At 40.2% G+C, this 19,030-nt stretch overlaps 2 protein-coding genes across 3 annotated transcripts in view; one reads left to right on the top strand and one right to left on the bottom strand.

Annotated features, from left to right (window-relative positions):
- Window positions 1-10,226: 10,226 nt before the first annotated feature.
- The window catches only part of LOC306652241 (keratin, type I cytoskeletal 47 kDa-like), a 162,861-nt gene continuing 154,057 nt past the window's right edge, over window positions 10,227-19,030 (top strand). Inside the window, exons 1-3 of one of the 2 annotated variants that reach the window (XM_079125255.1) lie at window positions 10,227-10,264; window positions 11,618-11,686; window positions 15,879-16,035. In XM_079125255.1, the coding sequence (XP_078981381.1) occupies window positions 15,910-16,035 (126 nt within the window). In that variant the 5' untranslated portion in view covers window positions 10,227-10,264; window positions 11,618-11,686; window positions 15,879-15,909. Of the gene's footprint in view, window positions 10,265-11,599; window positions 11,687-15,878; window positions 16,036-19,030 lie in introns of those variants that run through there. The other variant, XR_013761336.1, reaches the window with a different exon arrangement.
- Window positions 12,357-15,089, bottom strand: LOC306652243 (E3 ubiquitin-protein ligase RNF138-like). The gene is made up of 2 exons (XM_079125256.1): window positions 14,908-15,089; window positions 12,357-14,819 (listed from the first exon to the last, which is right to left on the bottom strand). The coding sequence occupies exons 1-2, from the start codon at window positions 15,013-15,015 to the stop codon at window positions 14,193-14,195; spliced, it is 735 nt and encodes a 244-aa protein (XP_078981382.1). The 5' UTR covers window positions 15,016-15,089; the 3' UTR covers window positions 12,357-14,192.

The raw sequence follows: 19,030 nt of genomic DNA, 5'->3' as shown, positions 1-19,030 counted from the left end.
ACTGTACCTAGTGCTGCAGCTCAGAGGTGGGATGCAGATCTCCATGAAGACCCTAACTGGCATGACCATCACTCTGGAGGTGGAGCACATGACATGGAGGTGACACCATGGAGAATGTCAAAGCAAGAAACAAATCAAGGAAGGCATGCTCCCTGACCAGCACCGCTTGATTTTTTCTACCAATCAGCTCTAAGACAGACACACCCTGTTTCACTACAATATCCAGAAGGAGTCTAGTGTTGTCCAGCTGTTTGCCAGTAATAATCAACCTGTGTTGGTCAGGGAGGATGCCTTCCTTTTCTTGGTTCTTGCCTTGATATTCTCCATGGTGTCACTGAGGTCCGCTTCTAGGTTGGTGGTCATTCCAGTCAGGGTCTTCATGAATATCTGCATCCCCCTCTGAGAAACTGAACCAGGTGCAGTGTGGACTCCTCCTAGATGTTGTAGTCAGATAGGTTGCACCCATTTTCCAGGTATTTGCCAGCAAAGATTAACCTCTGCTACTCAGGGAGGAATCTTTCCTTTTCCTGGATCCCTACCATGTCATTCTCTATGGTGTCCATGATCTCTACCTCCAGGGTGATTGTTGTGTCTGTCAGGGTTTCATGAATATCTGCATCCAACCTCTGAGGCACAACACAAGGTGCAGGGTAGACTCTTCCAAGATGTAGTCAGACAGGTTGTTGTCTTCTTGCTCTTTGCTAGATCAATATCTGCTGAACAGAAAAATGCCTTCCTTCTTAAAATCAGCATACTACAGAGATACAGCCACATCAATGTTCATAGCTGCTCAATTGACCATAGCCAGATTGTGGAACCAACCTAGATGCCCTTCAGTTGATGAATGGATAAAGAAACTGTGGTATAGATATATCAATGGAATATTACTCTGCCATGAAAAATGGTAAAATTATGGCATTTGCAGGCAAATGGATGAAATTGGAGAATATCATGCTAAGTGAGATAAGCCAATCTCAAAAAACTAAAGGACAAATGATCTCGCTGATAAGCAGATGAGGACATATAATGGGGGGTAGAAGGGGTTAGCGTTAGTGTTAGGGTTAGGTTTAGGGTTAGGGATAAGGAGGGTGATAAGAATGGAGGAAGAAAGGACTGTATAGAGGGAAAAGAGTGGTGGGAGGGGTGGGGGTGAGGGAAAAAAAAGAAAAATGCCTTCCTTGACTTGGATCTTTGCCTTGACATTCTCAATGGTGTCACTGAGATCCACCTCCAGGGTGATGGTCATGACTGTCAGAGTCTTCATGAAGATCTGCATCCCACCTCTGAGATGCACCACCAGGTACAGGGTGGACTCCTGGATGTTGGAATCCTACAAGGTACTGTTTTCCAGCTCTTTGTGAGAACAATCTCTGCTTGTCAGGAAGATTGCATTCCTTGTCATGGATATTGGCCTTGCCTTTCTCAATTGTGTCATTTTTCTCCACTTCCAGGGTTATGGTCATGCCACTCAGGGTCTTCTTTGAGATCTGCATCTTATCTCTGAGGTTCAGCACCAGGTTCAGGGTGCACCCCTTTTGGATAATTAGGCAACAGGGTGCACCAGTCTTCTAGCTGTTGGCAGCAAATGACAACCTCTACTGGTCAGGGAGGATGCCTTCCTTGACTTGCATATTTGCCTTGACATTCTCAATTTTGTCACTACTTCCACCTCTTAGGTGATGGTCGTGTGGGTCAGGGTCTTAATGAAAATCTGCATCCCACCTCTGAGGCATAGCACCAGGTGCAGTGTGGACTCCTGGATATTATAGTCAGACATGGTGCCATCTTTCAGCTCTTTGCTAGATCAAGCTCTGCTGATCAGAAGAATCCCTTCCTTGTCTTGGATGTTTGCCTTGACATTTTCAACTGCATCCCACATCTGAAGTATAGCACCAGGTGCTGGTGGACTCCTTCTAGATCTTCAACTAAGAAAGGATGCTTAGTTGAAGTCATCCAGCTGTTGCCAGCAAACATCAACTTCCGCTGGTTATGGGATATGCCATCCTGGTCTTGGATCATTACCTTGACATTCTCATTGGTGTCAATGGGTTCCACTGCCAGGTTGGTAGTGTTGGTACTCAGGGTCCTCATGAAGTAGTACATCCCACCTCTGAAACAAGGAATTCATCTCCCAAGCATCAGTGGTTGATCTTTCCTGGCACAGAGCTGGAAGGTAGGCATACCCTGTGTGACTACAACATCAAGAAGGAGTCCACAGTGCACCTGTGCTGCACCACAGAAGTGGGATGCAGGTCTTCAGGAAGACTATGACTGGCATAACCATCACCCTAGAGGTGGAACCCAGTGACACCATTGAGAAAGGCAAGGCAAAGCTCCAAGCAAGGATGGAAATTTTCCCAACCAGCACAGATTGATATCACAAAAAGCTGGAAGACAGTAGTAACCTGTCAGACTTCAACATCCGTGAGTCCTACCTGCACTTGGTGCTACATCTCAGGGGTGGGATGCAGATCTTCACGAAGACCCTGACTGGCACGAGCATCACCCTGGAGGTGGAGCCTAGTGACACCATGGAGAATGCCAAGGCAAGAACCAAGTCAAGGAAGGCATCCACCATGGAGAATGCCAAGGCAAGAACCAAGTTAAGGAAGGCATCCTCCCTGAGCAGCACAGGTTGTTCTTTGCTGGCAAATAGCTGGATGACAGTGGACTCATTCTGGACATTGTAGTGAGACAGGGTGTGTCTGCCTTATACCTGTTTGCCAGCAAAGATCAAGCTGTGCTGGTCAGGGAGGATGCTGCACATGCTCTCAGAGCATTCTCTGAGACAAGGAATTCATCTCCCCCAAGCAGCAGCGGTTGATCTTTCATGGAACAGAAATGGAAGATAGGCACTATAACATCTTTAACTTCTGTGACTATAACATCAAGGAGGAGTCCACACTGCACCTGGTGCTGCGCCTCAGAGGGGGGATGCAGATCTTCATGAAGATCCTGACTTGCAAGACCATCATCCTGGAGGTGGAGCCCAGTGACACCATTGAGAATGTTAAGGCAAAGATCCAAGAAAAGGAAGGCATTCTTCCTGACCAGCAGACATTGATCTAGCAAAGAGCTGGAATAAAGGCACACCCTGTCTGCACCGTCAAGAGGAAGTACACCCTTCACCTGGTTCTGCATGTCAGAGGTGGGATACCATCACCTGCATGTGGAACCTAGTGACACCATTGAGACATATGAATGCACTATAAAATCCAATGAAAGACTTGTCATCTTAAGATTTTCTTTGTGTGGTGTTGGGGATTGAACTCAGGGCCTCATGCATGCCAGGCAAGCACATTACCACTGAGCTACATCCTCAGACCATTGAGATTGTTTTTCAGAAAATAAAAAAATTTTATTTTTTCAAGTTTATACGATATTTCTCATTATATATATTATTATGGTCAAGGAATCTACAGCCATGAATGACCAGTCACATACATACATCCAATCCAATTGATGCCTTCCAGCTAAAAGAGGCATCTGAAATCCAGAAAGCCATGTTGGGAGTAGAGGTCATCACTAATGGGATGGCTCCTGTCAGTGCATTAGGAAGCTCCCGAGGAGCTTGGTTGTTAGAGCTGACTCAGAGCAGGGGAAGGGGCAGACAGCACATTTTCAGGACTAAGCCATTATTTTCAGCTGGCGCAAGTTCTGTTCTGGCACAAGTTCATTTTCTTTTCAAAAATTCTTAAAATAATATTGAGTAATTACTACAAATTTCTATGAAATTTTTGAAAGAAATAAATGGCTTTAAGGAAATGAATCAAATCTTATGTGTAATTTCAGATATTATAAAAACTGTTCACTCTGTGGAAATTTAATTATTTACCATGAGATAATATGCAGTACAAAAAAAAAAAAAAAACCCAGAAACACAGTCTATGCTTATCTAGTGATTAGTACAGAAAATGCCCATGCTGAAGAGGGCATTGCCTTTGTTTTATTTATATAATTCACTGAGTTTTATGACCTACAAAATGTTTTTAATTTCTAAATATCTATTTTAAAATTTCTGTGTTGATAATTTTTAGTCCTAATTTTGATGACAGTTTAACAGTATTCCCTGTGGAAAATGTAGCACAACTGAATTTATTGCAAAATCAATTAGCCTTACTTCTTTGCTTCAAAATAATTAAGAGGCAGAATTGAGACAACCTCCATTGACCAATTTAAAACATACATCTCAATTTCAATTCTCTGTTATTTCTGTCCCTGAAAAAAAAGAAAAAAGAAATTTATGGATTATTCTCACTTCTTTTATCACCTACATCCATAGATTTCAGATGGAAATTAATATTTGATAATAAATGCAAGTATATGAAGATGAAAAAATCATATTAAGAGTTTTGATTTACATGCCAAGTGAAATAAGCCATACTCAGAAAATCAGTGGTTGAATGTGGAAGCTCCTGGGTGGGAGAATAAGAACAAAGGGGTCTCAGGCAAATAAAAAAAGACCAACAGAGCAGAAGATGAGGATCCAGTCAGAGGGAGGAGAGGGCAACATGAGGAAGTATTGGGTACGAAATCTACTGAATTATGCTATGTCCATGTATGAACGAACTTACTACACTGAGTTGTGTGTGTGTGTGTGTGTGTGTTTGACTATAATGCACTAACCAAAATAAAAACAATAATGAAAAGAGATCAGTAGATAAAGCAAACAGATTGAGAGAGAAGAAGGTTCTGGGTAATTTGAGTAATCCAATTATGTCTTCTGCATGTATGAATACAGTATAATGAATCCCAATACTACCCATAATTTCAAAGTACCAAAAAAAGCCTTAAAAAGAGTTTTGATTTAGATGAGTCCAAACTCAACTGCCAACTTATGTTATGACTTTGTGTGAGTTAGTCATTTTTTTCTATTGTCTTCCTACCCTAAAATAGACACCACCTGTTCCTCTATTGAAAATTACTCCATGCCGGCATAATATTTAGAGATTATCAGAAAGAAAATGGCAGAGGAGAATTGAGCATCTTTATAAGGTAGGTTACTCTAAATACAAACATTGAGATAGAGAGAAAACTGCTATTAGAACTATCAAAAAATAAAGCCAAAGATGTGAGTTTACCCCCATGCCAGGACAGTGACTGGCGTAAGTGCTAAATTACCCACAATTCTGTGTTCAAAACAAACAGAGAAACTGCAACTATATGCTATATATAAACACATTCTCAGGCTTATGTGTTTATAGCACAGTACATTTCATCTCAAACACTGCTCAAGGAAATTAAATGGAAATGAATAAAGTATATCATTAAAGTATATCATTAAAGACAGATGCTAAAGTATATCATTAGAGGCTAAAGTATATCATTAAAGACAGATGTAAAAAAAAGATGTGAGAAATCTTAAATCACATTTTGAAAAGCAGCATCTAAACAATGAAACTTAGGGCTCTTTATATTTATTTTTAAAATGATAGTTCTCATTTTAGTGATGGATCAACAAGATTCACCGTCCAGCTTTTTCAAAAAAATTAGACATTGCCAGGCATGATGGTACATGCCTATAATTCCAGCAGTTTAAGAGGTTGAGGCAGGAGCATCATTAGCTCAAAGTCAGACTCAGCAATTTAGGAACTCACTGAAACCCTGTCTCTAAATAAAATAAAATAGGATGGGGGATATGGTTCATTGGTTAAGCACCCTGGGTTCAATCCCCAGTACCAAAAACAAACTAAACCAACTAAAACTTAACATTTTGAAAAACTGATGGAGACCAGGTATATTTTTTTAATACAAGAGAAAGAGAGAACCTGGAAGAGTTTATAATGAATAAAATGATATCTTTTCCAGGACACAAGAAACAAAATGAGTGAATAGAGGACCTGCAACATGAGAAAAAAGACAGAATGTATTAGAAAAATAGTTATTTAGATATCCATGCTAAGTAACAAGTGGCCTTGCCTCCCCCCAGATTACTTACACATGCTAATAAGGAGAAAATTTTACTACTTGGCTCCTTAAACTTTCTCAATGAACAAATTAATTTGAGACACAAACTAGAGTGAAACTTAAGCAATCAGAGATTTTGTTCTATTGCTTTTTAAATTTCTTAATATTTTTTGTTCTAACTATTGCTTTTAAAGGAATATCTTAGAATTACTAGATTTAGGCTTGGTATAGCAGCACATGCTTGTAATCTCAGTGGCTTGAGATGCTGAGGCAGGAGGCTCCCAAGTTCAAAGTCAATCTTAACAATTTAACAAGGCCCTAAGCAACTTAGTGAGACCCTGTCTCAAAGTAAAACCAAAAAGTACTGGTGATGTGGTCCAGTGTTTAAGTGCATCTGAGTTCAATCCCCAGTACTAAATTTTAATGATGATAATAATGATGATGATGATAATAGTAATAATAATACTTACTAGACTTATCAAGAGTTATTTTTTCATTAGGCTTTTCTCTAGAATCTGCTCATTCCTATCAGTAAAATAACTAACCATAGCAAAATTAAAATGGAAAATGGAAAACGGATTACAAAAGTGATTTTGAAGAACAGCCTCATGAATTGTAATTAGTGGGCTCTGAGAATGATAGGTTTATTCTGGCTCAGTAGAGAAAAGGGCTAAAATAGCTGTTGCCATTTAATTAAAATTTGCTAGCCAAATGGCATTCTCCATAAGAGCTCTCTGGAAAAGGCCCATGAGATATGCCATACCTGGACCCTGCAGCCTGCTGTGCTGCCTGCTCACCTGGCGCCTGCGGTGCTGATCAGAGAAGCAGCGCCCTCCACTCCGCACACAGGCCAATGGAGGCAGAGGGGGCGGTGTGGCTCCAGGCCTCCAAGACTAGCATTGCTCTACCCATCAGGAGCAGGGCCAGGTGGAGTCAGTTGGTGATGCAAGTGTGAGGAGGCACCAGCGGACACCAGGAATGTGAGGAGGCCTGTGGCTGAGGCAGATCTGAGCATGAGAACAGAGATGGGGGCGCTGCAGCGGCGGCCCTCCCACAGCTTCCAGCCCAGCTCCCCTGCCCTCAACACCCTGTTAGCCTCTCACCTCAGCTCCAGCGGGTGCCCATCGCCTCTTCAGCTCCCTCCACCGCCGCCTCTGGACTGCCCCAGAGCTGGGGGCAGGGTGCCAGGGGGAAGCCTGGAGCGTGGCTCTCTGCTTCATTCATTTGCAGCCAACAGGAGCGTCAGACCCACTGTCCTCAGAGAGAAGAGCAAGAGGGGGCAGCCTGGAATGAAAAGCCAGTCACCTGCTAGGATCCACTGTGCTTGGAGGCGCGGGGCAGGAAGGGGAGAGGGAGATGGGATCCTCTCCCTCCCCCACCCACAGTTTCCCCAAAAATGGCTCCATTTATTCTCCGTGGAAGAAGGAATCCATCCAGCCCAACCTTCTCTTCCTCCTCCCCACCGCCTTTCTGCTCAGTCTTAGGAAGGGAAAATATAAAAGATTCCAATGTGGAGTCCATGCACGCCGCAAGCTGCTGGGTTTGCAGTTCCAGGAGATTGTTCTATGTCCTTTGTTCTAATGTGAGCGCAGGGAAGCAGTGGCATTGCTGTTTTTAGGATTCTTATTAAAGTACGCGCTGCACTGGGTTGCACAGTTTACCCCAGGGACCTGGTGTGGTGGAGAACTTTGAACCTGCAAACTTACAAAGGAAAAGGCCGAGTTACCAGGCTCTCCCTGAGTGTCCTGGAGAGCGAATGACTAGTGAACTCATTTTTATAGGACTGGGTGAAGACGGTTTCAGCGTTTTCACAAATGTACACTCGTGTTGTGGAATAGAGTTGACCCCGATGTCCACGCAGCATTTTAACGCTTAATAAGCAAATGCTGCAATACGTGTAGGTATTGATGAGAGAAATCCTTTGACCTAAGAGAACGAATTGATTTATAGGCATCATTGAAAAATGAAAAATGATCTTGGGGGTGGAAAGCAACTTCAAAATAGCAAACAGAGAAATGCCTTTGGAAGTTATTCCACAGCAAAAAAAAAAAAACAAAAACAAAAACAAAAACAAAAACAAAAACAAAAAAAACCCAGAAACTTCAGAACAAGTTCTCACTGGGTAAAATGGGGGAATGGCCTATCTTATATTCCTAAAAGCTATTTCAAACTTATATTCCTAAATTTTCTAAATTTTTATTTTATTAGTCCTTAGCATTTGACATTACTTATGTGTAATTTGTCTTTAACTGACTCTGTTCTTGGGAGTTTGATAGGAGTCACTTTAAAGATACAGCTTCTTTGCCTAGGGAAATTTATATATTAGCCATGGTGATATTTAACAGACTTCTGATTACAAAGTTTAGCAGGTCAATTTAAACTTTTAATTATGTTAAAGGCCTTATAATCTTGAAATTTCTTCTCATAAAAATACTTGAATACAGAATTTTAAAAGACCGACTGTGAGAGATAGAAAGACCTAAAAATCAGTATAATCCAGGATTTTTCAAACTGGGTAGTTTGAAATCAATTTAATGCATTACGTTTGGGTTTCTGTTCACCTATCGACTTAGACCTGACACAAAATATTGCTTTGATAAATTATTATTCTCCAGTTTAACAAAGTTCATTTGGCCCTAATAATTCTGCTGCACCTTCCTCATTCAGAGTAAATGGTTTCCTCTCTCTTAATAGGGTACTTGTTCATGCCCTTTTGGCCTTGAAATGCCTTGTTCATATACTTTATTACTCAGTCAGCATTCACTGGGTAACTGCCCTGTGCCAGGCTTCCTGCAGGGTCTCAAGCCTCAGGACATGGTTCCCAGGTCAAGGGCCTCAGAGGCTCTGGGGGAGGGAATGCATGCTCATCCTAATGAGACTCAAACCCTTTAGGGCAACAAGGGAGCTTTGCCTTTCTTCTCACCAGATGAGCAGGGCCAATCTGTGCTCTGCACACCTGACACAGTTTGGTGATTGGACATTTTGAGTTGCAGGACACTGCTGTCCCTCCTGAGTGGAGGACTGAGGTTCACAGAGATTAAAGGGCACATGCTTCATAAGGTGAGAGAGAGCACAGGCCACTCCAGGGGACTGGCAGCCACCTGGTCCATCCCTTATTCTGCACCAGGCATTGGTTATGGGGGTACACGCCAATGGCAAGAGCCTGGCCAGGGCAAGGACACACCAAAGCTCCGCAGGCGCCTCCGCAGTGCACAGCCTGCTGCCTGGTGGGATAATGACAGCTGTCTGTCCCACCCAGGCCCACCCTGCAGCACCTGGAAAGTGAGTCTTAAAGCTGCTGGACTGCGGGATGCGGGGGTTCCACTGCATTTCTATTTTCTGCTCCATCTCCCTGTGGGAATGTGCGGAATTTTTGCTCTGGAAAGTCGGAGGTCACCTACAACCTCCCTCCTGCCACCTCCTCAGCCTGGGGTTTCTTGTTTTTCCTCAGAAAATGTTCGATGCCTGCGAAAAACTTTAAAATGAAACTTAAAGTCTGAAGATAAAAAAATTCAACATGAAGACCTTGGGACTAATGAGGCCCAAGCGCCCTTCCTCCAGAGACCTAGACCCTACATAACCCTCACCTCAGGGATCTAGCCTCAATCTCAACCAACTCTGAGGCCTCTTGCACCGCAAACCGGTGCCCTCGGGCTCATGAATAATCAGATCAGTCTTCCTGGGTGGGGCATGGCTTCCTCATAAATAAACAGCCCGGCCTTCCTGGGCGGGGCCTACACCTACTTATGAATAAACAGCCAGGCCTTCCTGGGTGGGGCCTACACCTCCTCATGAATAAATAGCCAGGCCTTCCTGGGCGGGGCCTACGCCTCCTCATGAATAAACAGCCAGGCCTTCCTGGGCGGGGCCTACATCTCCCCATGAATAAAGAGCCTGGCCTATTGTGAAACAGAGAAACAACATGTATCCCATTTGTTTACAATAAAAAAAAAAAAGAAAAAAACCTTAAAAAAAAAAAAGAGCCTGGCCTTCCTGGGCGGGGCCTACGCCTTCTCATGGCTAATGTATTTCTCTCTGCTGCTTCAGGAGCGGGGGTGGAGCTCAACCTCATGAATATGCAAAGCAGAGGCGAGTGGCCCGTTAACGCTCCTCTGAAAGGCGGACCCCTCACAGCGGCTCTGGCTCCCACGCAGAGCCCTCTTGCAAGCCAGGGCCGCCTCTCTCCCGCCCTTCCCAGGGCTCGCGCCGCGCTCCTGGGCTCGAGGGACCCTCAGGGAGCGCGCTGCCTCAGGAGCCGGGGGGCGACCAGGGACCCACATCAAGTTCACGGGGCCTCAGGAACTTGTGCCCCAGGCTGAGGCGCCTGGGGCTTCCTGAGGCGGCGCCCGTCCTCCAAGTATGCCAGGTATGCCAGGCTGGGCGGTGAGGTCCCCGGGGACCTTGGGGCTCACAGGACAGGCCACTGCACTGGGGACCCAGAGACACCAGGCCAGCGCAGGGTGGGGTGGCGGAGGTGGCGGGGCAGGCTGGACCCTGGAGGGACTTGGGGTGGGACAGAAGGACAGGTCAGGGATCCAAAGGGCAGAGCTCTCAGTCTCCAGGGCGTCCTCCACCTCCTCCCTGAGTGACCCTCTATGTGTTCTTAGCAACATTAATTATGAAAACGAAACCTAGGTGGAGTCCCCTTGCACTGTCCCTGAGCTCAGCTCCTTTCCCTAGAATTGATGCTACGGCTGTGCCAGCATTTAGAGCGAGGAGTGTGTAAGCACTGCTTAGTCCTTAGGTGGTGACTCTTTTTGCAGTCCTCCTGGCTTACTGCAGTAAATCAAAGCCTGTCTTAAAAACTTCACTTAGCATTGAGTTGCCAGCTATGATAAATCCAGTCACTGAACAAGGTAAGCTTTCTTTGCCCCTCATCACTGTTCAAATGTTTTGCTCTCACAATCCATTAAGAACTTGCTGTTTAGGATATACATTTCTTTGAGATTGTATTTAAGATTTTGAGTGGCATATGCATTAATGTTACAAAAACAAATGAGTAATAGAGTGTCTTTGCAGAGTCTGAATTTTTATATGTATATAGTACCCTGCAATGCAAGCCAGGCTGAAAATGTCCTTCACCCTGCCAGGTTTTGTTTTGTTTTTGTTTTTGTTTTTACTGAAGTAAAATGTATCAAATTAGATAAATTATTTTTTTCTCCAAACATGCTCCTCCCTTTCTACACCTTGGTAAGTGTTAATCACTGACCACCTCATTGATTAAGGCAGAAACAGGGAGTCATCTTTGACAGACCCATCCCTTACATCTTATCACTTCTGTCAGCATCTCCCTTGAGCCTGCACAGGCACTTTTCACTGATGTCACCATAATTCCTGGCCATGACTGACAACATCCTCTTCAATTACTGCCTTTTGCATCATGCAGCCTGGAGCTTGAGTCCTCCTCCTGCCACATGTGAGCTGGGTGACTTCTCTGAACCTCAGTTTCCTTTTCTATAAAATGAGAACACTAGTACTTATCTTAAAGGGTTGTTGTCAGAACTGGAAATTGTGAAGGGCTTTATCATCTCTTGTTTTTGCATCCTCAGGACATAGTTTAAACCTCACTTCAGTTTTTTTTAAAATTCTTAATAAACAGCATTTAATATTACCACTAGAATTTTGTGTCAAAAATATATTTGTAAACTACTAGCATATTAGGACTTTATTTTCTATGTCTCACTTTAATTTGCCAGATCATTTCTGCCAGCATTGGAAATGCCCAGCTCATCTTGCAGACTGACAATTCAAGACTGCCTGATGAGGCCTTCAGAATGAAGTGAGTAGAACAGATGGGTGTCAGCTGACCTTTCCTACCAGGTTCTCTTATTCCCCATTTTCCTGCCTCCATCAAGAGCAAATATTTTGGATCTTCTGAAGTTCACATTCTCCATACATTTGGTATTTTGGAAAATGCACAGAAGACATTCATTCTAAAAATAATTAGAATCAAACATAATTCACATTACATTACAAATCACATTCTTTTTTTTTTTTTTTAGGAGAAAACCACTTTTAATTGAAAAATAAAGCAATACATCTCAAATAAGACTCTGTTTAAACAAACAACATAAACTGTAATATGCTGAGAGAAAAGGCTTTCCTAAGTGGTATCGTGAAATTTAGGTATCAGTATTAATACAGTTTCCCTCCTTTATCCTGACAAATATTTAAAATAAGAACTTTTCCCCATGAACCTAATTTCCATGAATTAAATGTGTACAGGTTTATCCCTATTTTCAACCCACTGACAAAGGAGGGGAGATTTTAAACAATTATTTCCAACACTTGAGTTCCCAGAGAAAAGCAAATACCAAAGTAAATATTTTCCTTATGAAAAATCTTATATGTAAAACACACAAGACTATTAATATTTAACTCATTCACAAAACTTCAAAACACAATTTATCAAGATGACCTCTACAACTTTCCTTTAAAGAAGTTTGCAAATTTCAGAATGGTTTAGATTGACATATCAGACATATTAAACTTTGAAAGAAACTACTACTAAAGTTATTGCTTTAAACTGGAAAAAAAAAAAAAAAAAAAACCCCTGGTCGAAGTACCTTTCTAAAAAGAACTCATACGGTTGTTCTTAAAATTATACTCATGTTAACTGCAGAGAAAATGTTAAAGCATACAGTAAACATCACTCTTAGAATAACAGAACAAAGGCATTAAGATGTATGGCTTTTTGTGTGATTGTTATTACTATCTATGAATAAAGTCATTGCTGTTTGACTGAAAAAGGTTTTTACAAAACTTCACTTCCAAAATTAACATTTTTATTAAATCAAGTTTAAAAAAATGTTCACTGTAGAAAAGTCAACAAGGGTTTTAAGAAAACCAAAATATACCTTTTTATACAATATATGTATATATTAGCAGCAAACTACTGAGATTTTGATCTTTTAGTAATTTTAAAGAAAGCATAAACATTGTATATATTAGTATGGAATGTCAGTGAATTAACTTTATCCTTTTTTTTCTGTGATTTGGCCCTTCTATAAAATACTTTATGATTCCCATTACAGAATATTAAGAACAAACTTAGTTTTGACTACAAAGTAGTGAAACTGTGGCTGGTAAAATCTTTTTTCACTACATCATAGCCACGCATTATTTTTGAGAATAACAAATGAGCACCATAACAACAGGTAATTGTGTGTAAACTCAATTTTTAAGGTGTAATAGCAACCAACTTATACCACTTAGCATTTGACTGCTTTTAAAAAATTTGGTGATATACAAAATTTTAATCAAATCAGATAATTCAATCCTATATTGCTTGTTCATTTTTAAATCCTTAATAAAAATTATGTATAGCCTGACAAACTGCATGCAAAGATATATATGTATATGTATGTATATTATGTATATATACACAAAAGTGTATGTACATATATATCTTTAGCTTTGAATTTCTTTAAATTTCTCATTTAAGTATATCTGTAGAATATAATATCACCAACTGAAAGTTTTTACTAAGTTTCATCTTAGCTAATGAGAAACACTGGCTATTGAAAATTCTGTGGCAAAACCACTGTTATTCAGCTTAGTACTTCAGCTCACAAATTAGTCAAACAAACAAGATTGAATTACCAACTACCCAAAAGAAATAAATTTTTCTCTTGATATTTCCTTCTAATAGCAAAAAGGAAATGTTTTTACAATGAACTTTTACTTTTTAAAGAGTTAAAATTATTAAAGAAATCTCATTAGTCTTCAAAAATACTAAATGTTATATAAATACAATTTTCTTATAGTTGAATACTTCAGCTATAATCTGTGTTTAAAAAATTTCCTTTGGATTCTTCCATTTAGCACTTCAAGTTTTCATTCTGCAACTCTGACAACTGGCTCAGATTTGTTAAGTTTATATCAATCACGTCTTTCAGAATTTGCTACTGTGTGATACCTGTGTACAATAAATAGGAGAAACTGCACCAAATTTCAAAAGCAACATAATAATAATGAAAAATTCAAAAATATGTAATATAAAAAAAGATAAAAGTAAAACAGGGATTCCCTTTTCACTACTACCTTAGTGAAATACAATCCTTTTTATCCTTTTAAAGTAATGTCATAACTGTCATTTTTTAACTTGTCAAGAGGATAAAGTTTTTGGGTGGCCCAACCTTTATTTTTCAATTAAAAAATTTAAAACAATAGACTGAATTACTTTTATTAATATACACATCAAGTTGCTGAAACGGTGACTTCATGTAGTTTTCCCCTTAAAGATGGCACTTGCAGGTACAAAGATGCAGAGATGTCTACAGGCTTCAGATGTTTACTTGAAAAGATTCTTCAACGGCAGTTTGATATTGGGTTTCTTCATCTAGTTGAAGATTCACAAATTCTCCATAATCAAACTGATGTCTTTGATTTAGATGACTAACAAAATTTCTAGTAATCTGGCTAGGATCTCCCCAAGGAAGAGACACACAAATAGGACATGTCACAGGAACTATCTGAAATAGGTGGTTACTGTTACAGTGATCAAGTAAACGCTGTCTGGTAAAATTTGACTCTTGACACAAGGGACACTTAAAGGTGGGATGCCCAGAACTTGTACTCTCTTGGTAAGTTTCTGTGTTATCAGATGTGGACGTTTCACTCCTATTACTATTCCCTACTGAATCTTGAGATATCTGAAAGTTTGGAATGATAGAAGAAACACCATATTCATCCTGATACTTCTTACAAGATTTATAATGATGTCTCATGCGATAGAATTTAATCTGTTTTGCACAGCATCTACAGCTACCCGAAAACTTCCTCATGATATTTTCAAGATCTAAGGCCCGTTCTGGACATGCGCTTTCTCTTCTAGTCACATTTCCACGACATAGGGGACAATGTATTCCACTTTCTCTCATTGCAGTCAGGAAACATTTTCTACAGAAACTCCACTCTTGTAGTAACCGAGTAATAATGAACAGAAGGGTAACACAAAGGGAAACTATCACTTCAATATCCGGAAATCCTGTCAGTTACGTGCTGACAGGCCGCGGTCCGCACGGGCGTTTTGAGCACCTCCTGACAGACCGGGCAGTAGAAATCATCTTCGGTGTAGGACGTGGCCGCGGACAGCTCCTCGGCCATGACGGGGGCAGAAGAACTAGGCGATGGCGGCGGCAGCGGTCAAGGTGGCGGTGGCGGCCCGGGGCCCGACTCCCTGCGCGGACCCCACAAATCACATTCTTAAAATAAGTTGCTTACCCTGAAGTCTATGAATCAGCATAGTTGTAAGGACTCACAGTTCAACATGCTAATTCTACTACTATCCTAAATTTGAATTTTCAATGTATCAAAATGAACTAATAATGCTTTTGACAAGGGGTTAATTGAAACGGTTGTTTTCCTGATGGCACATACAACTAAAAGATTAACCATCCACTTATTTTTATATTTTCATCTCCTTTTCCACATCCCATCCTTCCAGATGTTAGGAATACAGACTTTTTGCATTACAAAGTTTCCACACTGGAAGTTGCAAGGGTGATAGTCCTGCTACTGTAAAATCTTGGCAAAGCTAATGAAGAAGTATGGATTTTAATTAAATAAATCATGAAAAAAATTAAGCAAGAAGAGTAACTATTATTTAATTTTCAATTGTGGTTAGAAAATCATTAGAAACTGCACCCAGAGATAGGGGCTGCTGTTGTTCCTAGCTGCAGCAGACAGCCAAGGGGGATGTCTTCCTGGGATGCATGGTGCTAGTAGGGTTCTTTGCTGGTACAAAAGCATCATCTCATAATTTTTCCCTTTTCTTCTTTTCAACTGAACAATTAATTTTGATACTGTAAATAGGAAGGAAGAAAGAATGGAAAGGAGCCACAGAATCATATCACACTCTAGAATGCTGCTATTTCAAAACAGTTCCAGAGATTCATGCAACAAATAGCTCTGAAGATGGCAGTGGCCTTGTCCAAATCATTGTGTTGAATCTCTAAACTAATTTTCAGGTATTAGAATGAGCTGGCTCTATGCCAGACCATGGAGACTGACATCAGTGGCCTGAGCAAGGTGCAGGATAAGCTGACCCTGACCAGAGCTGACCTGGAGGTGCAGGATGAGAAACTGACTGAGGAACTGGCCTACCTGAAGAAGAACCACGAGGAGGTCAGAAGTTTTTTTTTTTTTTTTTTCTCCTAGACCCCCCAAGTACATTTTCAGGTTTACAAATCTGGAGTTCAAACCTGACCTGTTAAAGTGGCCATTTGTTTGACTGTGTCTGTGTGTATACAGTGCTGGTGCTGCTGCTGCTGCTATTGATTGTGGTTCCCACTGAGGTTTAACAAATTAGGGGCACTTTCTGTTTTCATCATTTTTGTTATTAGGTAATTAAATAGGTAATAAGAATTAATTATTTTGATTTAGTGAGTTCAAAAAATATATTATATATATATATAGTATTTCAAAAGATAGAAAATGAATAAGTCTACCAATAATATATAATGCTATCAATGCCACACATGGACTCTGATGGGCCACAGTGTTTATCAGAGGCTGGTGTAGAGAATGAACACCAGCAGTAAGTTTCTAAATGAGTCTCTACTCAATTTTCAATGACTCATACAAATTCTGCGGCCTACGCACTGCTTGCAGCCCTTGGTTTGGCAACTGTAGTTGAAATCCCTCCAGCAACATCATACCAAGCCTCTGCTTCCTGTACACACAGTGGACTTCCTACAAGGAGGGTCAACTAGTTCTTCTGGTTCATAGGTACAGAATATAGGGTCCATGGCCACTTAAAGGTGTTTTTCTTTCAGTGTGCTCAAATAGATTTACATTTGTTCTTATAAGTTATACATGAGTATAAAATACATTTTGGCACATCATAGATAAATGGAGTATAGCTTCTCATTCTTCTGGTTGTATATGATGTAGAGTTACAGCAGTTGTATAATCATATATTCACATAGGGTATTAATGTCCAATATATTCTCCTATTCTTGCTACTCTCATACCCTTCCCTCATTTCAGTCCCCTCTCTCTAATCCAAAGTATCTCCATTTGTCCCTAACCAACTTCCCCATTGTGAATTAGCATCCACATATTAGAGAAAACATTTGGCCTTTGCTTCATTGGGATGGACTTATTTCCCTTAGCATAATGTCCTCCAACCCCATCCATTTACCAGCAAATGCAATAATTTCATTATTTAAGGCTGAGTAATGTTCCATTGTATATATGCACCACAGTTGCTTTATCCATTCATCTGTTGAAGGGCATCTAGTTTGGTTCCATAGATTAGCTATTGTGAATGGAGCTGTTGTAAACATTGATGGGACTGTGTCACTGTTGTATGTTAAATCTTTTGGGTGTAAACCAAGGATTGGGATATATGTCATATATCCCAATGTGTCATATAGTGGTTCCATTCCAAGTTTTCTGAGGAATCTCCATACTGCTTTCCATAGTGTTTGCATCAACTTGCAGTCCCACCAGCAAAGTGTGAGCGTACTTTTCTCCCACATAATTGTCAATATTCTTTATTGCTTATAGTTTTGATGATTGCCATTCTGACTATGGTGAGATAGAATCTCAGTGTGATTTTGATTTGCATTTTTCTAATTGTTAGAGATGTTGAACCTTTTCTCATATATTATTGATCACTTGTATTTCTTCTTCTGTGAAGTGTCTTTTAAGTTCCTTTGCCCATTTATTGATTGGGTTATTTGGTTTTCTGCTGTGATACTTTTGGAGATTTTGATATATCCTGGAGATGAATACTGTATCTGAGGTGCAGGTGGTAAAGATTTCCCCCCATTCTTTAAGCTCTCCTTCACATTATTATTTTCTTTGCTGTGAAGAAGTTTTTTAGTTTGAATCCATCCCATTTATTGATTCTTGATTTTACTTCTTATGCTTTAGGGGCCTTGCTAAGGAAGTAGTTCCTAAGCCACCATGGTGAAGATTTAGGCCTGCTTTTTCTCCCATTAGGTGCAGTGTCTGTGTTCTAGTGTCTAAGTCCTTGATCCACTTTGAGTTGAGTTCTGTGCAGGGTGAGAAATATGGGTTTAATTTCATTTTGCTACATATGAATTTACAGTTTTCCCAGCACCATTTAATGAACAGGTTGTCTTTTATCCAATATATGTTCTTGGCACCTTAGTCCAGTTTGAGATAACCATATTTATCTGAATTTCTTTCTGTGTCTTCTATTCTGTACCATTGGAGTTCATGTCTTGGTGCCAATGCCATGTCATTTTCGTTACTCTATCTCTGCAGTATAATATAAGGTTTGGTATTCTGATGACTTCTGCTTCACCTTCCTTGCTAAGGATTGCTTTAGCCTTTCTAGGCCTCTTAATTTTTCCAAATGAATTTCATGATTACTTTTTCTATTTCCATGAAGAATGTCATCAGGTTTTTAATAGTCATCCCATTCAACCTGACTGACTGTTTTTGTAGTATGGCCATGTTGACAATGTTAATTCTGCCTATTCAAGAGCATCTTCTTTTCCATCTTCTCAAATCTTCTTCTATTTCTTTTTAAGGGTTCTGTAGTTGTCATTGTAGAGGTCTTTTGCCTCTCTTGTTAGATCAATTCCCAATGTTTTATTTTTCTTGAAACTATTCTGAATGAGCTAGTTTTTATAATTTCTCTTTCAGTGGATTCATCATTGATGTATAGAAATGCATTTGATTTATGGGTGTTAATTTTACAGTCTGCTACTTTGCTGAATTTATTTATTAGTTCTAGAAGTTTTCTGGTGGAATTTCTGGGTCTTATATGGAATCATGCCATCAGTAAATAATGATAGTATGAGTTCTTTTTCTATTCATATACCTTTTATTTTCTTTTCCTGTCTAATTGCTCTGGTTAGACTTTCAAAGACCATGTGGAATAAAAGTGGTGAAATGGGCATTACAATCTTGTTTAAGTTCTTAGAGAGAATGCTTTCAGTTTTTCTCCATTTAGAATGATGTTGGCCTTGGGGGTTATTATATACAACTTTTATAATGTTGAGGTGTGTTCTTACTATCCCTAGTTCTTCTACTATTTCAAGGATGAAGGGCTGCTGTATTTCATGAAATGTTTTTTTCTGCATCTATTGAGCTGATCATATGACACTTATCTTTAAGTCTATTGATGTGATAATTACATTTA

This window comes from Sciurus vulgaris (assembly GCF_902686455.1).
Source record: "Sciurus vulgaris genome assembly, contig: HiC_scaffold_155_arrow_ctg1, whole genome shotgun sequence".
NCBI lineage: Eukaryota > Metazoa > Chordata > Mammalia > Rodentia > Sciuridae > Sciurus > Sciurus vulgaris.
This window is presented reverse-complemented; position numbering and strand designations above follow the sequence as displayed.

Excerpts from the sequence above, each read along its gene's own strand:
- LOC306652243 (XM_079125256.1), bottom strand. The coding sequence starts at position 15,015 with ATGGCCGAGGAGCTGTCCGCGGCCACGTCCTACACCGAAGATGATTTC. Across the intron at positions 14,820-14,907 it reads GGACCGCGGCCTGTCAGCAC|AGTTTCTGTAGAAAATGTTT; the intron begins GTAACTGACAGG and ends CTACAAGAGTGG.